This window comes from Silurus aristotelis (genome assembly GCF_946808225.1).
Source record: "Silurus aristotelis genome assembly, chromosome: 10".
NCBI lineage: Eukaryota > Metazoa > Chordata > Actinopteri > Siluriformes > Siluridae > Silurus > Silurus aristotelis.
In genome coordinates, this window is record NC_139583.1 from 23,312,050 (window position 1) to 23,329,444 (window position 17,395).

Consider the following 17,395-nt stretch of genomic DNA (forward strand, 5'->3'; position numbering starts at 1 on the left):
GAAGGAAATGAAACTCACTGCCACAGAGGTCTCCAAAGATGTAATAGCACTGCTCGGAGAAGGTGATCTTATTGACAGTGTGGCGAATGTAGCCGGCCTTCAGCAAGTTGCTCGCGTACTTCCGCGCTTCACGGCGATCTGTGAAGCCTTCCACGTGATGATAAAGCCAGTCCACCACATCCGAACCTGATCAGGAGAAAACCAAAAAGCATAAACAGGATCAATTATGCTATCAATTTACAACACAGTCGGACTAGTGATAAACAATCATTAGGACAATATGGTAGATCGGGGGAGTGCGAGTCACAACAATATCAACATTTGGTCTACATTATAGCTTGTGTGTGTTTTTTCAGCTTATACCCATGTGGTTCTGAATTCTCAATTCTAATTGGTTCCATGACAAGCTGCAATATCTTTTGTCCTAATATGTAAAAAAAATGACAGAATATGGTGTTTATATCAATTACAGTGCAAGATACTGTAATGTTTTGGAGCCTGAAGCACTGAAGTTCTTTAATAAACAAAAGAATAAACACAGTCATGTGGACAGCAGTAATTCTGCTTCAAATCACTGATTATTTTCTTATAACAGAGATATTTTGTATTTAGACACAGAATAATAACCATATATACAATATATTTTATTTCCTGAGCAAACAGAATTTAAAACGAAGCATCTTATACACCAAAGCACAAAAGTCAAGTAAAGGATAGGAAATAGCTAGAGCCTTAGGGATTTCTCACATGCTTCTTTAGAATGCCCAATATCAGCATGAGTATTTCTTCATTACATAATCCCTGAAGTGGAGCATGAGACTGTGTTACCTATAAAGGCATTTGGAATGGTTATTTTCAGCCACATCCTGTCCCGCACTTCCAGTCCCGATTCTGGAGATGCCATTGCTTTAGCGACAGTCGCCATATCGCTGTGAATGGACAAGTGAAATTCCTCAAAACCTGTGAAAATTAAAAAAAGAGAGGTTTGGGTTTGATATATCCATCATAAAGTTTATAACTTTCTATGTAGTGCTACGTTTTAGTTTTTGAAGATCCTCTATGTACGTTTTTTATGAACACTGAGGTAATTATGATCTGTTGCAATTCAAGGCAATTGGCTTTAGCCCTAAACGAATTATTTGGTAAAATGGCTAAATTACTGATTAGAGTGACTGTTGATTGTCTACATCAAGGTCATTCATAATCCACAAACTTCAGCCTGATCCACTTTTGTTTGCCAGACCTGCTCCCAATACATCATGACTTAATGCATTTTGTTTGTTCTCAAGTCTAATCTCAACTATGTACAAGTAGCTTGAACAGGAGTCAATGCTTTTACAAAATCTTGGACTGGAAAAGTCTCACTTTCATGAAATGTGAAAGACTTTGTAAATGAGTTATTTATATTACTATCCAATCATTAATTCAGCACCATTTATTTAGTGGCAGCTCATGGCAGCCCAGCAGACAACCGTGATTTAAGCATAGCGCATTACAGTGCAGAACAGAAAACACTCACGTTCAGTCTCTGGAATAGAGCTGGTGATGGAGGAGCTGGTGGAGGTGATGGTACTCATGGAAGGACTCAGTCCATACACTGGGTACGCCCCCGTCATCGCAGCAGTGTGAGACACCCAGGCAGCGGGGTCGATCGGGCGGATTGGCTCACCTGAACAGCAAATTAGTAACATCGAGGACATTCTACTTAGAATTATATTGTTTAAACCACGGTTCCATGCTCTACTGTAGTGACAAGTACATTGGGTTTTTTAACCACTCAGCTACTTCACCCACAAGAAGCACATTCGTAATTAGTAGAACCAGCAAGTAAGTAACTTTTACTCACTGCGAGGCAAGGTAAAACAGCTGCGAGGGTTTGGGTCCCAACATTTAGCCACAGTTAGTGTGATAGGGCTGTAAAAACACAAACACACACGTCCATTCAGTCAGCACACAGTCCCAGCACACACACTCTAACAATGCTACAGTGCTAGTTTATTTTTTTGCAGTGCTGATGCATCACTTACCCTGGTTTGTGCACAATTTCTCTCAAGACCCTCACAGCATCGTCATTGCTCATGTTCTCAAAGTTAATGTCGTTCACCTGCAAACAAAGCAAAGACTAGAAATGACCCCTTTATATATATTTAATATTGTTTTACAAAAAAACTTTTGCCCAGTCTAAGAAACATTAGGTTCATAAATATCTTCTATAAAATAGTAATAGAACATACTAAATAAATCTTAAGAAGTATTATTCACAGAATATAAAGTGTACTGATGTGGGCCTTTCATTATATCAAGAATAGTAGTTTATTCTCTTTCTTTTTTATTTTATTTGAATACATAACTGTCATGTCAACATATGGACATACAGCACTATAGTTAAGTAAAAATGTATACTATAGGTACCTTTGCAAGTAAAACATATACATTACAAAACATACAAAAGATACAAATCAAATCAAAATCAAATTTTATTTGTCACATACACATACATACAGAGTACGACATGCAGTGAAATGCTTATTGCGACGGTCCGGCATGAGGGAATAGGATGGGAAGAAAAATAATACAAAGAAAAAGAAGACTGATAAATAAAGTACAAGGATGTACTTGATGGTACCACCCCAGTCACCCTTTTTTTGTGACGAATAAATAAAGAAAATTGCTTCTACATCAAATTCAGATTTTTAGAATGCTTTCCACGACTAGTCTGTAATCCTGATGTACTCCCTTTTCATTGCTACAATAACCAAGATTTTCCACAAGATTTTCGAACATAGCTGCGGATATGTTTTGATCATTCAGCCAGAAGAGCATTAGTGACGTCTCGTCCTGATGCTGAGCATTGCAGCTCATCCCAAAAGTGCTCACACAGGTTGAGATCAGGGCAATGGTAAGGACACCAACCTTGCTGGAACAGGTCTTGTAATTCCAGGAAAGGGAAAATGTAATATTGCAAAATAATATGGAATCCTTTACAATTGTGTCCTTCTGACTATCAGTGTTAATATGGATTTGTTCATATATACAAGCTCCTGTTCTTGTTCCTGTCCTGTTCTTAATGTGCGATGATCAGGTTTCTGCATGTGTTTTGAAATTAAGGTGTGTAAAACATTTGCCAACACTGCTGCACCTTACACACTCATGCTACAGCCAGTCACACCATGTCTACTATGTCAGAGTCAATGGTGCTAGACATGAAAATAATGTCCGGTCAGCAGTAATCGTATAGTGGTCAAAATGTGCAGTATGACAAATGAGCAGCAGTTAATGACCTGGTAACCCGTAAGTTTACCAAAGTTTGCTTAGCAGATAAAAGGACCAGTGCAGGAACATGGCAGCTATAGTTAATAATGTGTTCACTAAGCATATAAACAAGTCAATAATGTATCTAAATAAGACTGTAAGGTACTTCATACAGACCTGGAGGAGCATATCGCCTGGCTCGATGCGTCCGTCAGCTGCAACAGCTCCACCTTTCATGATGGAGCCGATGTAGATACCACCATCACCTCTCTCATTACTCTGACCCACAATGCTGATCCCCAGGAAGTTATACTTCTCTACAGGATGGAGAAGAAAAAGAACAGGACTCATTAAAAAAACTATTTTTTACCAGCTGAAAATATATAATATCGATAATGCAAATACATTGAATAGTTCATTAATTCTGTTTGATACAACAGACTAAAATCTCAAAGTATCTTTTTTTTACTTAAGTTTCATTTAATACAATTAGCAATTATTATTAGCAATTAGTACAGTTCTTAATGAGAAATGATTCCTAATCTCACTATACAGAGTTACCGATAGTTTTTTCCTTGCTAACATCCCTCCGGCGTGCTCATTAAGAATAAGTTCATATTAAAATTTTATATTTAAATATTCATTGTTGAAAGTGCCCAAATCAATGATTTGTGATAGATCTGCAAAAATGAAAGGGAAAGTTTATAGGACTGTGGTGAGACCTTCGATGTTGTATGGATTAGAGACAGTGGCATTGAGTAAAAGAAAGGAGGTGGAGCTGGAGGTAGCAGAGCTGAAGATGTTGAGGATTTCGTTGGGAGTGACGAGGATGGATAAGATTAGAAATGAGTTTAATAGAGGGACAGCGCATGTAGGATGTTTTGGTGACAAGGTGAGGGAGGCGAGATTAAGATGGTTTGGACATGTGCAGAGGAGGGACATGAATTATATTGGTAGAAGAATGCTGAGGATGGAGCCACCAGGTAGGAGGAAAAGAGGAAGGCCAAGGAGGAGGTTCATGGATGTGGTGAAGGAAGACATGCAGGTAGTTGGTGTAAAAGAGGCAGATGTAGAGGACAGGGGGATATGGAGACAGATGATCCGCTGTGGCGACCCCTAATGGGAGCAGCCAAAAGTAGAAGAAGAAGAAGATTGTTGAAAGTGCCCCATCAACAATAATAATAATTATAATTATAATAATATTATGTTGGCTTAAATTGTTTTTTGGAATAAACAATGAGAAAAAGTTCTGGCTTTTAGTACAGCAAGAAATTATTTGTTTTCTACATTACTGTACCATTAATGTTCCACATATAACTGTAGTGTTATCATTCTGATATTAAGACAAATATGATACATTTATATGACAGATTTTATTTTACATTTAAGGACAATACTTATAATCTTACATTCCAGTGCTTATGTTAGTTCTCACTATCCAGTGTTTTGTATTGTTTAAAGATTTATAATCACACTCTTGATATCACCCAAATGAGGATGGGTTCCCCTTTTAAATCTGGTTTCTCTCAAGGTTTCTTCCTCATAACATCTAAGAGACTTTTTCCTTGCCACAGTCGCCACGGCTGCTCATCAGGGATAAATACACATCGTTCACCTTAACTGTTAAATTCTGTAAAGCTGCTTTGAGACAATGTCTGTTGTGAAAAACACTACAGAAAAAAACTTGACTTGACTTGACATTTACAGCATTTCCTAGACTTCCTTAAGTGCACAGCAGTGGCAGCTTGGTCCAAAGTCCAACATCTTAACCAATGATCTACCATTTTCTCCTTTGTATCATATGATGATAACGCAATCGGAAATAGTTACACCATTATCACTAGTATATTCACGGATAAAAAAAAGTGCTTAAGTCAAACAATTTTAGTCCTAAAACGTAGGCCCAGATGTCCAGTGATGCAATAAAGTGAAAAATATTGTACGTTTCTGTAAATATGGAGCAACTTTGTGCAATGCCTTCCAATTAGTGTGAAGACAGTAAAGTGCTCATCGTCTGCTGATTTGTCATGAAAATGGAATGTTAGTCGTGAGCCACCGCTAAATTACTATGGCAACCAGGGTGTTAACGCAGACTTCATAGTACAGTGACTGTAGACTTCAAGTGATAATAATGTAGCCTAACAATACCACCAAGACATTTTGTTGAAAACTATCTGTTTTATATTATTGGCATTAATTATAATAATTAAAGGAATATAGAGGGAAAAGCGAGTCAAAACAAAAGCATAAATCTAAACAAATGATACAAGTCGTTCCCTTGCTAACCTGTAGCAAGATTATCATTCCGTAACCTTGCTACAGATACTGAGGAACGTGGTACTCACCCATGTTTAATGTGACGGTGATGATGTTCAGAGACATGGTGGAGTCAGTTATACTGCTGAAGGAGGACGACTGCGAGAGACAGACAACAAGGAAAGATCAGAGAGAAATGGGCAAAGAGACAAATTTAAAAGACCTGTCCAACACTGCTTCGTGTGGTTTGTGTGTCAGCCATGTTACCCTCTCCATCCGCGGTGGTTTGGTTTTCCGCCGGCGCCGGCGATGTCGTCTCATGAGCCGTGATGAGGTGCTTTGCCCTGTAGAGCTGCTGAAGCTGCGGTGACATCACACTCGTCATGTAACACACATTCCACAGACGTATTATCCAGACATTGCTTTTAATTCTGACTGGTCCTGTAAGTCACGTGACCCTTTCAGACAGTCCTTAATTGAGAATTTATTGTGTACTAACAAAAGAAAAGTTATTTATTTTGCTGAGTAGAAATGTGTATATTTTTTGTGTGTTGTACGCCTCAATGACTCCACACAGTAGGACCATGGTCAGATTTAAGCCTTAGGCAAATATCCATGAAATACAATTATTAGTGTTTCCTAAGGTTAGTGAGAGTTCTGCAGCCATATTATATACACTACAAAATATATTTTATTATATGCAGTAGAAAATAATTTTTTTGACTTCTTCAGGAAGAGGGCGAAGTCTGCAGGTGCCAAATCTGGCCAGTAGGGTGGGTGCAGATGTGAGATCATGTTGCTTCCAATGAGAAACCTTTGTGTGAGGAGAGATTGGTGACAGGATGTTTGAACTTGCTGTCCACGATGAAATTGCAGACGTGGTAACGCACATGTTTAGATTAGCACCAGTTACACAGCTCCCGATGTACACAGGATGATGTCTTTCGGCACACTGACTTATGAAGGTCAGTGCTCCCTGTGACTGTGCCTGCAGCCATGTGCTGCCATCTGTTGGCGAGTAACAAATCTTTTTGGTACCAACTCGTATGCTGCCATCGGAAGTAGAAAGTCGAGACTCGGAATGACATCATTTCAACCGTTTGAGCTACAAAATGCTCATCTGATTTAACACACTATTCATACTACAAAACAACACTGAATAGTGCACAAGTATGTGATTTAGGACGCACCTATAGTGTTATGTGGTGATGCATCTTGATACCATAGAATGCCTTTGTTTTAATATCTTACATCAAGTTTGCTCCGAGTTTAATATTCTTGATATGAGTATTTACGTTGCTTTGTGTTTCAGAAAGTTGGTTTGTGTGAAATCTCTCACCGGCTGGTCGCGTCGTCCTCCTCAGAGTCGAAGAAGCTGGTGGTATCCAGCTCGCTGCTCATGAGAGTGGAGGAGGTCTCATAACCCGCAATCTCAGGCCTGCGCTCTGCCCGAGAGTGACCATTCAGCCTGCCTCCTACACCACAAACACACACGCACAAAAACATAGACACACTATAAAGTGAAGAACGGGAACACTACACCTAAAAGATACTGAAAGAGCATTTCCATTTCTACCAGATATTGACACAGTTTTGCATTTCACTCCATAATTTTTTCATGTGCAGGTTTAAATTACAGCACAAGGACAACTAACTTCTATGATTAATAGATTTTTGGCCAAATCTGAAAAAACTTCATAAGAGACCCATGAGTAATTTACATCGAATAAGATCTACACTATATTTACAAAAATTTGTGGACACCTGACCATAAGATTGGTATGTGCTTTTAGAACATTTAATTCCACATTTCCCCACGTGCTCCACTAGATGTTCCACTAGATTTTGGAAAATGGTTGTGGACATTTATGCCCATTGAGCCAGAAGAGCCACATCCAAAAGGTGTTCAATATTGTTGAGGTCAGAGCTCTATAGCAGGCTGCTCCAGATCTTCTAGTCCAACCCATGTAAAGTATATCTTCATGGAGTTTGGGCACAGGGGCACTGAAATACTGGAACAGGTTTGGGTCTCTTCTTTAGGTTCACATTAAGGAAAAACTCATGGTACTGCATCCAGAGATACAATTGTGTGCCTCCAGCTTTGTGACTCCAACTTACCTGGTTACATTTTACAATAGATTCATTTACCCTGTCTATCAATCAGCATCCAATATCTTTGAGAAACTTTATCCTCTTTAGCAGAATAATGAAAAAAACAACACACACACACACACACACACACACACACACACACACACACACACACACACACACACAAATATATCTGACACCCTCCTCTCTACTTTGCATATATGACATTTAAAGAGTCATTCTACAGCCAAAGACAAGAAAACAATCTTACCATGCTCATGTGTGTCTTTTCTTCGTGGTCTCTCTCTTTCTCTCTCCCGCTCTCGGTCTCTCCGCACTGACGTCCCGACGTCGGCCTCTGTATCCTTGTCCAGGTTGTCCTGACTACCCGCTGCATTTGCACTGTAAAGCCAGATTTTAAGAAATGGCAGTTAAATTGATGAAACATGCTACAGCAGAGCCAGTAAGGTTGTACTACCACACTTATTCTCACACACACACACACACACACACACACACACACACACACACACACACACACACACACACACACACACACTAGCTTCAGACCTTTCAGAAGAGTCCTGCTGTGTAAATGTCAACTGCTGTTTTCAAGAGTTTTTAATGTCAGACTTGACAGAATAAAAGAAAGTGCAACAATTTATGTATGTGTGTGTGTGTATATATATATACACAATGCCACAAAGCCACCAACAGAGGGCACTCTGGAAATGTTGTATTTTTCCAAACTACTCCCAGCTGCATTTCCACTGATTTAATTATTAAACTGGGAACACAGGGGGTCAGGCAGACACAGAGACAAGAGCCGGAAAAACACACACACACACACACACACACACACACACACACACACACACACACACACACACACACACACACACACACACACACACACACACACACACACACACACACACACACACACACACACACACACACACACACACACACACACACACACACAGGAAACACCAGCAGGACACACCAGCAGGACAAACAGCCATTTACACACATGTTCACACAAAGATATGGGGAGTGGCCAGTAAAGCAACAGACCTAGAAGAGGGTAAAGTATAAACTTTTGTGAGTGCAGAACAAATCCATTTGAACAGCTGTTGTTTTTTATTTTCAGTACAATAAGACCTCTGGATGCTGTACCCCAACCAGTGGTCCAACATAAGTGAGATAAAAGTGGCTACATCTTTATTGCAATTGCTCAATGCACATGAAATAAAACTACCAAATGGACATACGTTTGAGGACACCTGACCATAAGACTGTGCTCTTTGAGCATTCCATTTTACATTTAGTGCACATTTGCTGTTTTAAAAACCTTCTGGGAAGATGTTTCACTAGATTGGATTTGTGCTCATTCAGCAACAAGAGTGTTAGTAAAGTCAGTAAACCCTATCTTTGTGCACAGGGATATTGTCATGCTTTTTTTTGCTAACTTATTCGAAGACATTCTATAAAATAGTGTGCCTTCAGCCACACAAAAACACATATGGCTGGAAAAGAGAGGTGTCCCAATACCTGTGTCCATATAGTGTATGTCTGATTAAGCTTTTTAGATCCATGCGTTCCTGCTGAAGTGTATCTATACTCTATAAACATTGTTACCCTCACCACACACACACACACACACACACACACACACACACACACACACACATACACATACACACATATTTATCATCCAGACAATGATCCAATCGATGCATTTAGAGTGGAATATTGATTCATATTGATGAGGATGTGTGTGCGTGTGCGTGTGTGTGCTGGTGATGCGCTCTGAGGTAATCTTTATTCATGACATACACACAGCATGCTTAAGTCATTTCCAACACACATGTCGACTTCCCAGAATTCTGCCAGGCAGGAGGAGGAGAAAAGTCTTATTAGTTTATTTTGAGTACATCTGAGACTATTGGGTGGACATGTGTGTGTGTGTGTGTGTGTGTGTGTGTGTGTGTGTGTGTGTGTGTCAGTGTCAGATCCAGCTCATGTGCTTGTGTCCTGCTTTATTTTTAAAATCTTCAGATGAAAATGACTGATCTGATCAGACATTGGATCATTAATGTAACTCAAGGCTTTTGACACACACACACACACACACACACACACACACACACACACACACACACACACACACACACACACACACACACACACACACCCATTAATATTACTCACTGGAAGGAGGGTGGTCTGGAGTCACCAATGACGCCGGTCCTCTCAACTGGAGGAAGGTCAGCCTGAGTCTCTGCACACACTGAACCTCCATCTGAACCGTGAGAGCCATCGGCTGAGACCAACTGCAGAGTGAGAGAGAGAGAGACAGGATAAGATGACAGAGAAGGGCAGATAGAGAAAAAGGAGAGGGATAAAGACAGAGACAATAACAGAGAGTCAGAAAGTGACAATGGTGAGTGGAACAAAGGGATAAACAGAAAAAGAGAGAGCAATGCAGGGAAAGAGATAGGGAGACAGATAGACATGTATGTAGAAAGGTGAAAAGACAGAAAGAGACAGAAATACAGATACAGAGAGACATAAATAAGAATGGAGGGCAAGAAAGACAATAGAAGGAAAATGAAGAGAGTTAATGGATAGAAAGGAGAGATAGGTGAATAATAAAAACTACACTCATGGTAATATGCAAAAGTAATAAATCTAAACACACACACACACACACACACACACACACACACACACACACACACACACACACACACAGTCATAAGACACTATCAGGTGTCTTAGGAGACACATAAATGGATCAGAGAGTAATAAAGAGAGGAGTGTGGATAATTATAGTGCCTCCATTCAACACTGTTGAGAAATACAGCATTCCAGACACAACACACACACACACACACACACACACACACACACACACACACACACACACACACACTAACAATGCATGACCAGTTTGCTGATTTGATCTTCTTGTTATGGACATTTCCAGCTGCGTTATTTTCGCTCACCCCGTGACTTCACTTAGCTAATGGAATATAATACACAGCCTCGTAAGAAGGCACTATTCTACTTTAAGAACAAAGCCAAACCTCAACCAGAGGGACGTTATTAAAAAAAAGCCAAGCTGATAAAACCTTTGGAGCTGTTTGTCTGCACTGTGATTCCATTTAATTCATTTTCAGGAGACGCTTTTATCACAGCACACCACAATTCTATACGAACAGGATGCTGATAAACCCGAAATCCCTCGCACAGGGACACTGTTCCAGCAATTTCCTGGTGTAAGGGGGCTAGCTCGTCGAAATGCTGGAAAAAGCTTTCAGGATAGTACAGTCAGGAATAGTGATTTTCACTGTGTTCATCTGAAAGTGTGAAAGAAAAGAAATTCAGGTCACAGTAGACTTTTTCGATTATTTCTAATACCTGCTGCAAAAATGGCCGCCAACCGAATATATGACAAGGTGACAAATATGCGAAAAAAATATATTGGTGTATGCACTGACCAAACCAGGACTCATATGTGTCATATATATAATCAATGCTTCTTCATCTTGTATTTTCTAAAAAGGTCACATCATGGCTTATCGTCAAGTCACTCGTTTTCACGTAAAGAATGAGTAAAGGCTCCTTAAAACAATGGAGATGCGTTCCAATGACCCCATTGTAGCTTGAAAATATCTTAAATTGAGACAGCTTACCCGGAGATCTTAAAAAATGGTGAGCAGTATGGGGTAGTATACTGCAATTTGTTAACAATTTTGTCGTATCCCTATCGTCACTGTAAGATCGTAAAATCGTATGTCGACCATCATAACTCGGGACCAACTGTATCGGATAAATTTTCCTACATTCCTTACACTGTATAGCCAAACGTGTGTGGACACCTGACCATAAGATTCAAATGGGCTTTTTGAACATTCCATTTCACATTTAGTCCTATTTTGCTCTAATAATAACCTCCACTAAAGCCACTACATTTTGGATTGTATTTGTGAACATTTATGCTGATTCAGCCACAAGGGTTTTAGTAAAGCCAGGCATTGATGTAGGGTGAGAAAGCCTGGGATGCTGTCAGCGTTCCAATTCATCCAGAGTTCTATTGCAGGCAACTCAAGATCTTCCAGTTCAAACCATATTTTTACTACCACATATCTTCAGAACCAATACGAATGGAAAAGTCAGGTGTCTCGGCACTTTTGTCCACATAATGCATATATTTACTTGATACAATTATCAAGTATTTTTCCAATTATTACATGAATGAAATATGAACATGCTTTTCATCAAATCTTAAGTTTAGTTTAATGTCTAATGTACTTTCAATCAACAGTCTAAAACTAAAACTGAAAAAAGTGCATAAGTAGCATTGAGCACACAAGTATTGAGTAAAGGCTGTGAATACTTATGTACATGTGATTTTAGTTTTGTTTTTCCATTTTTATTTAAATTGCAAAGATTTCATACACACTTCTTTCATGTTGTCGTTATGGGTCAGTGTTTGTAGAATTTTAAGAAGAAATAATTAATTTAATCAATTTTGGAATAAGGCTGTAACATAAAATGTGGAAGAAGTGAAGCGCTTGTGAATACATTTCGGATGCACTGTAGTAGTAATAATAGTAATTAATATTAATAATTATTATAACAGCAATAATAATACCGGTAGAAGCGTGGAGATGTTTAGGAGAGATGGCAGTGGAGTTTTTGACCAGATTGTTTAACAGGATTTTGGAAGGTGAGAAGATGCCTGAGGAATGGAGAAGAAGTGTGATAGTACCTATCTTTAAGCATAAAGGAGATGTGCAGTCTTGCAGTAACTACAGGGGAATTAAGTTGATCAGTCACACTATGAAGTTATGGGAAAGAGTAGTTGAAGCCAGGCTGAGAGAAGAGGTGACCATCTGTGAGCAACAGTATGGTTTCATGCCAAGGAAGAGCATCACAGATGCCTTATTTGCTTTGAGAATGTTGATGGAGAAGTATAGAGAAGGTCAGAAGGAGTTGCATTGTGTGTTTGTGGATTTAGAGAAAGCGTACGACAGAGTGCCAAGAGAGGAGTTGTGGTATTGTATGAGGAAGTCAGGTGTGTCAGAGAAGTATGTGAGGGTGGTGCAGGATATGTATAAGGACAGTGTGACGGCAGTGAAGTGTGCAGTAGGTACGACAGACTGGTTCAGGGTGAAGGTTGGACTGCATCAAGGATCGGCCCTGAGCCCTTTCCTGTTTGCAGTGGTGATCAGGGAAACGGTTCCGAAGCATTCGGGCCGCCACATCCAGACTGTGCAACAGTTTTTTCCCGCAAGCCATCAGGCTCCTCAACAAAGAACTGAACTGAACTCTCTCTCACACACACACACACACACACACACACACACACACACACACACTTACACACAACTGTGTGACTGATCCGCACAAACCGGACTCAACACCCATCATACACTTCGTTCACCCAGGTTTTCAATAACAATCACATTTTTCACGATCGCAAAATGTTTACATGCCGTCTGTTGCTGATTCCGGGACTTGTTATTTTGCACAATATTCTGTCCAAATCCTTTGGTTACTGTTAAATCTATTTTTGATTGCTGCTACTGCTGAATTGCACAAATTCTGTTTACATTTTTCTGTTTACACTGCACCTTATTCTGTTACGACAGGTTTTACTGGCGGAGCTATTTCCATTTTTATTTTTATATTTTGTGTATTGTGTATTGTCCTGCACTGTCCTGTGTTGTCTTGCACTGTCTTGTGTTGTCTTTTGCACTGTTTGCACCAGCTGCACACATGCACTTTATGTGGCGAGGATCTTAGTTCTCGGCCCTGTGTTCTTCTGTCCTGTACTGTTTGTTTTATGTTGTTCTATGTAGCACCTGGGTTCAGGAGGAACATTGTTTCATTTCACTGTGTACTGCATCAGCTATATATGGTTGAAATGACAATAAAAGCTTCTTGACTTGACTTGACTCTTGACTTGATGGACAGGTTGACGGACGAGGTCAGACAGGAGTCTCCCTGGACTATGATGTTTGCGGATGATATTGTGATTTGTGGTGAGAGTAGTGAGCAGGTTGAGAAGAGCCTGGAGAGGTGGAGATATGCGCTGATATGTGGAGATAAGGGGAATGAAACTCAGTAGGAGTAAGACAGAGTACATGTGTGTGAATGAGAGGGAGGGCAGTAGCAGGGAGAAGAGCTGGAGAAGGTGGAGGAGTTCAGGTACCTGGGGTCAACAGTGCAAAGTAATGGAGAGTGTGTTAGAGAAGTAAAGAAAAGAATGCAGGCAGGGTGGAGAAGAGTGTCAGGAGTGATTTGTGATAGTAGGGTATCTGCAAGAATGAAAGGGAAAGTTTATAGGACTGTGGTGAGACCTGCGATGTTGTATGGATTAGAGACAGTGGCATTGAGTAAAAGACAGGAGGTGGAGCTGGAGGTAGCAGAGCTGAAGATGTTGAGGTTTTTGTTGGGAGTGACGAGGATGGACAAGATTAGAAATGAGTTTATTAGAGGGACAGCACATGTAGGATGTTTTGGTGACAAGGTGAGGGAGGCGAGATTGAGACGGTTTGGACATGTGCAGAGGAGGGACATGAATTATATTGGTAGAAGAATGCTGAGGATGGAGCCACCAGGTAGGAGGAAAAGAGGAAGGCCAAGGAGGAGGTTCATGGATGTGGTGAGGGAAGACATGCAGGTAGTTGGTGTGAAAGAGGCAGATGTAGAGGACAGGGGGGTATGGAGACAGATGATCCGCTGTGGCGACCCCTAATGGGAGCAGCCGAAAGAAGAAGAAGAAGAAGAAGAAGAAGAAGAAGAAGAAGAATTATAACAACAATAATAATTATTTATCATTCAAGTATCAAGTAATTTATCATTCCTCCTGGTTAGAGTTTTGTTGTAGTCCACCTTTCGTTTACACCTGGAAACATTTAGACTCCCCCTTTCCCCATACCAACATGTTTAAAAGATGTGGGAGGAAACCGGAAAACATTGAAGCCTTGATACATATTACAGCAGTGTTCAGATACTGGAGCACGTTCCTTCTCTCTCTCCATCTCCACTTGGCAAAAAAGCAGTGAAGTGATCCACTGCAGAACCCTCAACTTTAACAAGTGTTCCTCCAGCCCAGAGCTTCAAGGGAAACTTCCTGGTGTAAATGTCAGGTAGAAGCACAAAGAGGACACAGGCATAAAAATCAGACGTTAATCAGACTGTTTCTCTGCAGTGTGTGGATTGAGGCAAGCAGGAGATCTGACAATGTGGGTGTGTGCCAGAGTGGATGCATTCCTCCCGTGTGTCTTGGCCAAAAAAGTATGTTTTGGGAAAAGAGAAAATAACAAAGCACTGGGTGTACCCTACTGTGTAGAAATCACTATGCATAATGGAATTTACAGGCTAAATCGGTGTGTGTGTGTGTGTGTGTGTTTGTTTTATCACAGTGAACAAAGGGAAATGTGTTCTTGCCTTCATCATAATGTCTGAACTACAAGAAATGTTTATATGTGACCTTCATTGTAACACTCATACACAGTGCTTCTGCTACTCTGACTGTTAAGGGAAGGTCATAGGAAGGTCACGAGTGTTATCTTGGCATTAACAGAATGTAACAGATCAATGCTACTAGTAACAATATAGTAACAAGATCACAACATGAACCAAACAAAAGAACAGTACACGTTCTCATTTACTAAACCATACACAGTGTGTGTGTGTGTGTGTGTGTGTGTGTGTGTGTGTGTGTTTCAAAGTCTGAAGGGCCTCGTTTAAAGCTCCATCATTGGTCTCTCTGTTATAACAAGTCATAGAGCTAGGGACACACACACACACACACACACACACACACACACACACACACACACACACACACACACACACACACACACACACACACACCTCAAAAATGATCAGTAGGGTTGAGGTTAAAGAGCAATAATAGCAGACCAGAATTGAGTAGCTCCAACTTTGTGATACAGTCTGGGGAACAACCATATATGGCTGGAAGTCAGGTATCCCAATACTTTTGTCCATAGAGTGTATATTTACTGACGATTTTTTGATATTTTAGTACAATAATGACAAACATTGAAAACATGTTGAAGCATGTCCATTTGAAATGATTAACAGTTTTTCATACTGAGCTCTGCACACACTTTACAACTCAAAAAGCTCCATTGCCCCGAAAACCCCCCAAAAAACCAAATCTCTGGTCTTAATGATCCTAGACCTGTTGCTTTCACGTCTGCGATCATGATGTCATTTGAAAGACTGGTCCTGGCCTACCTGAAGGACATCACTAGACATTTTGCTGGACCAGAGAAAACGGGTCTGCAGATAATGCAATCAACATGGACCTGCATTATATTCTGCAACATCTTCTAAACTGCAACGTATTCAACACCTACGCAAGGATCTTGTTTGTAGACTTCAGTTCGACATTTAATACCATCATTCCTGACCCAGATCCAGATCTCTGTGCCCACCCCAATCTGTCAGTGGATGACCAGCTTCCTGACAGACAGGCAGCAGACAGTGAGCTCACATCCAGGTCTCTCACTATCAGCACTGGTGCTCCCCAGTGTTGCGTTCTCTCCCCACTGCTTTTCTCCCTGTACACAAATGACTGCACCTCCAAAAAAACCCTCTCTGTCAACAGCCTTATCCAGGACAGAGACCATCATAAAGAGCACCTTAACAACAGTGGATTCATTCAAGTTTCTGGGTACCACCATCTCTCAGGGCCTAAAGTGGGACAATAATATTGGCTCCATTGCTAAAAAGACCAAGAAGAGGTTGTACTTCCTTCGCCAACTGAGGAAATTCAACCTGCCACATGAGCTGCTGAAACAGTTCTACTTAGCCATCATAAAGTCTGTCCTGTGTACATCTATAACTGTCTGGTATGGTTCAGCGACCAAATCAGACATCCAAAGGCTACAGCGGACGGTCAGGACTGCTGAGAGGATTATTGGTGCCCCACTGCCCAACCTCCAAGATATTTACTCCTCCAGAGTGAAGAAAGGGCTAAGAAAATCTCTTTGGACCCCACACACTCCGCCCACTCTCTCTTCGATCAGTTGCCTTCTGGTTGGCGCTACAGAGCCTCATCCACCAGAACAGAGAAACAAAAACAGTTTTTTTCCGCAGGCTATACTCAGCCTGAACAATTAAAATATTCATAACTACACATTGTCCATCATAACTGACACATTTATATATATAATCTAAAATGGTACATTTGTAAACTGCACACTTGTAAATAACATCTGTACATTCATTTGAACAATATTTCTACTTCTGTATATAGTGCATTATTTAATTGTCTGTTTTACTTACATTTTATTATATTATGCCTGTACGTTCTCCTGCACTGGAAGCTCCTGTCGCCAAAGTCAAATTCTTTGTGTGTGTATACACATACTTGGTAATAAAGCTATTTCTGATTCTGAAAAACTTGACCCTGAGGGTTTTTCGGAAAAAAAAAAAAAAAAATCCCAAATATGTCAAACTCGCTTAGTTGCTGCTTATGTTCTGAAAACAACAAAATAAAACAAAAAATAAACTCAGCCATAAACTTCGACTAGGACATTAACGTCATTATTTAACCCTAAGCCTTTTACAATAACTTTAAGGCACTTAGAAAATATGTATTCAATTCATAGTTTTGTGTATACTTTTCAATAAAAATTTTGTATTAATTACGTTAAAAGCTGTAAAAATTAACTGCTCTCTTGTGCTCACACTGTATGTGGCTTATAAAGGGCAAAATGCACAATAAATAATAGTAATAGTAAAT

At 40.1% G+C, this 17,395-nt stretch overlaps 1 protein-coding gene across 3 annotated transcripts in view; it reads right to left on the reverse strand.

Moving 5' to 3' along the window:
• Positions 1-17,395, reverse strand: part of dvl3b (dishevelled segment polarity protein 3b) — a 57,471-nt gene that overhangs the window by 5,946 nt on the left and 34,130 nt on the right. For 2 of the 3 annotated variants that reach the window (XM_083552973.1, XM_083552974.1), the window contains 11 exons: positions 9,814-9,935; positions 7,871-8,001; positions 6,848-6,983; positions 5,776-5,869; positions 5,598-5,667; positions 3,430-3,569; positions 2,028-2,104; positions 1,847-1,914; positions 1,520-1,669; positions 829-960; positions 19-186 (listed from right to left, as the gene is read on the reverse strand). In XM_083552973.1, the coding sequence (XP_083409099.1) occupies positions 19-186; positions 829-960; positions 1,520-1,669; positions 1,847-1,914; positions 2,028-2,104; positions 3,430-3,569; positions 5,598-5,667; positions 5,776-5,869; positions 6,848-6,983; positions 7,871-8,001; positions 9,814-9,935 (1,288 nt within the window). Of the gene's footprint in view, positions 1-18; positions 187-828; positions 961-1,519; positions 1,670-1,846; positions 1,915-2,027; positions 2,105-3,429; positions 3,570-5,597; positions 5,668-5,775; positions 5,870-6,847; positions 6,984-7,870; positions 8,002-9,796; positions 9,936-17,395 lie in introns of those variants that run through there. The other variant, XM_083552975.1, reaches the window with a different exon arrangement.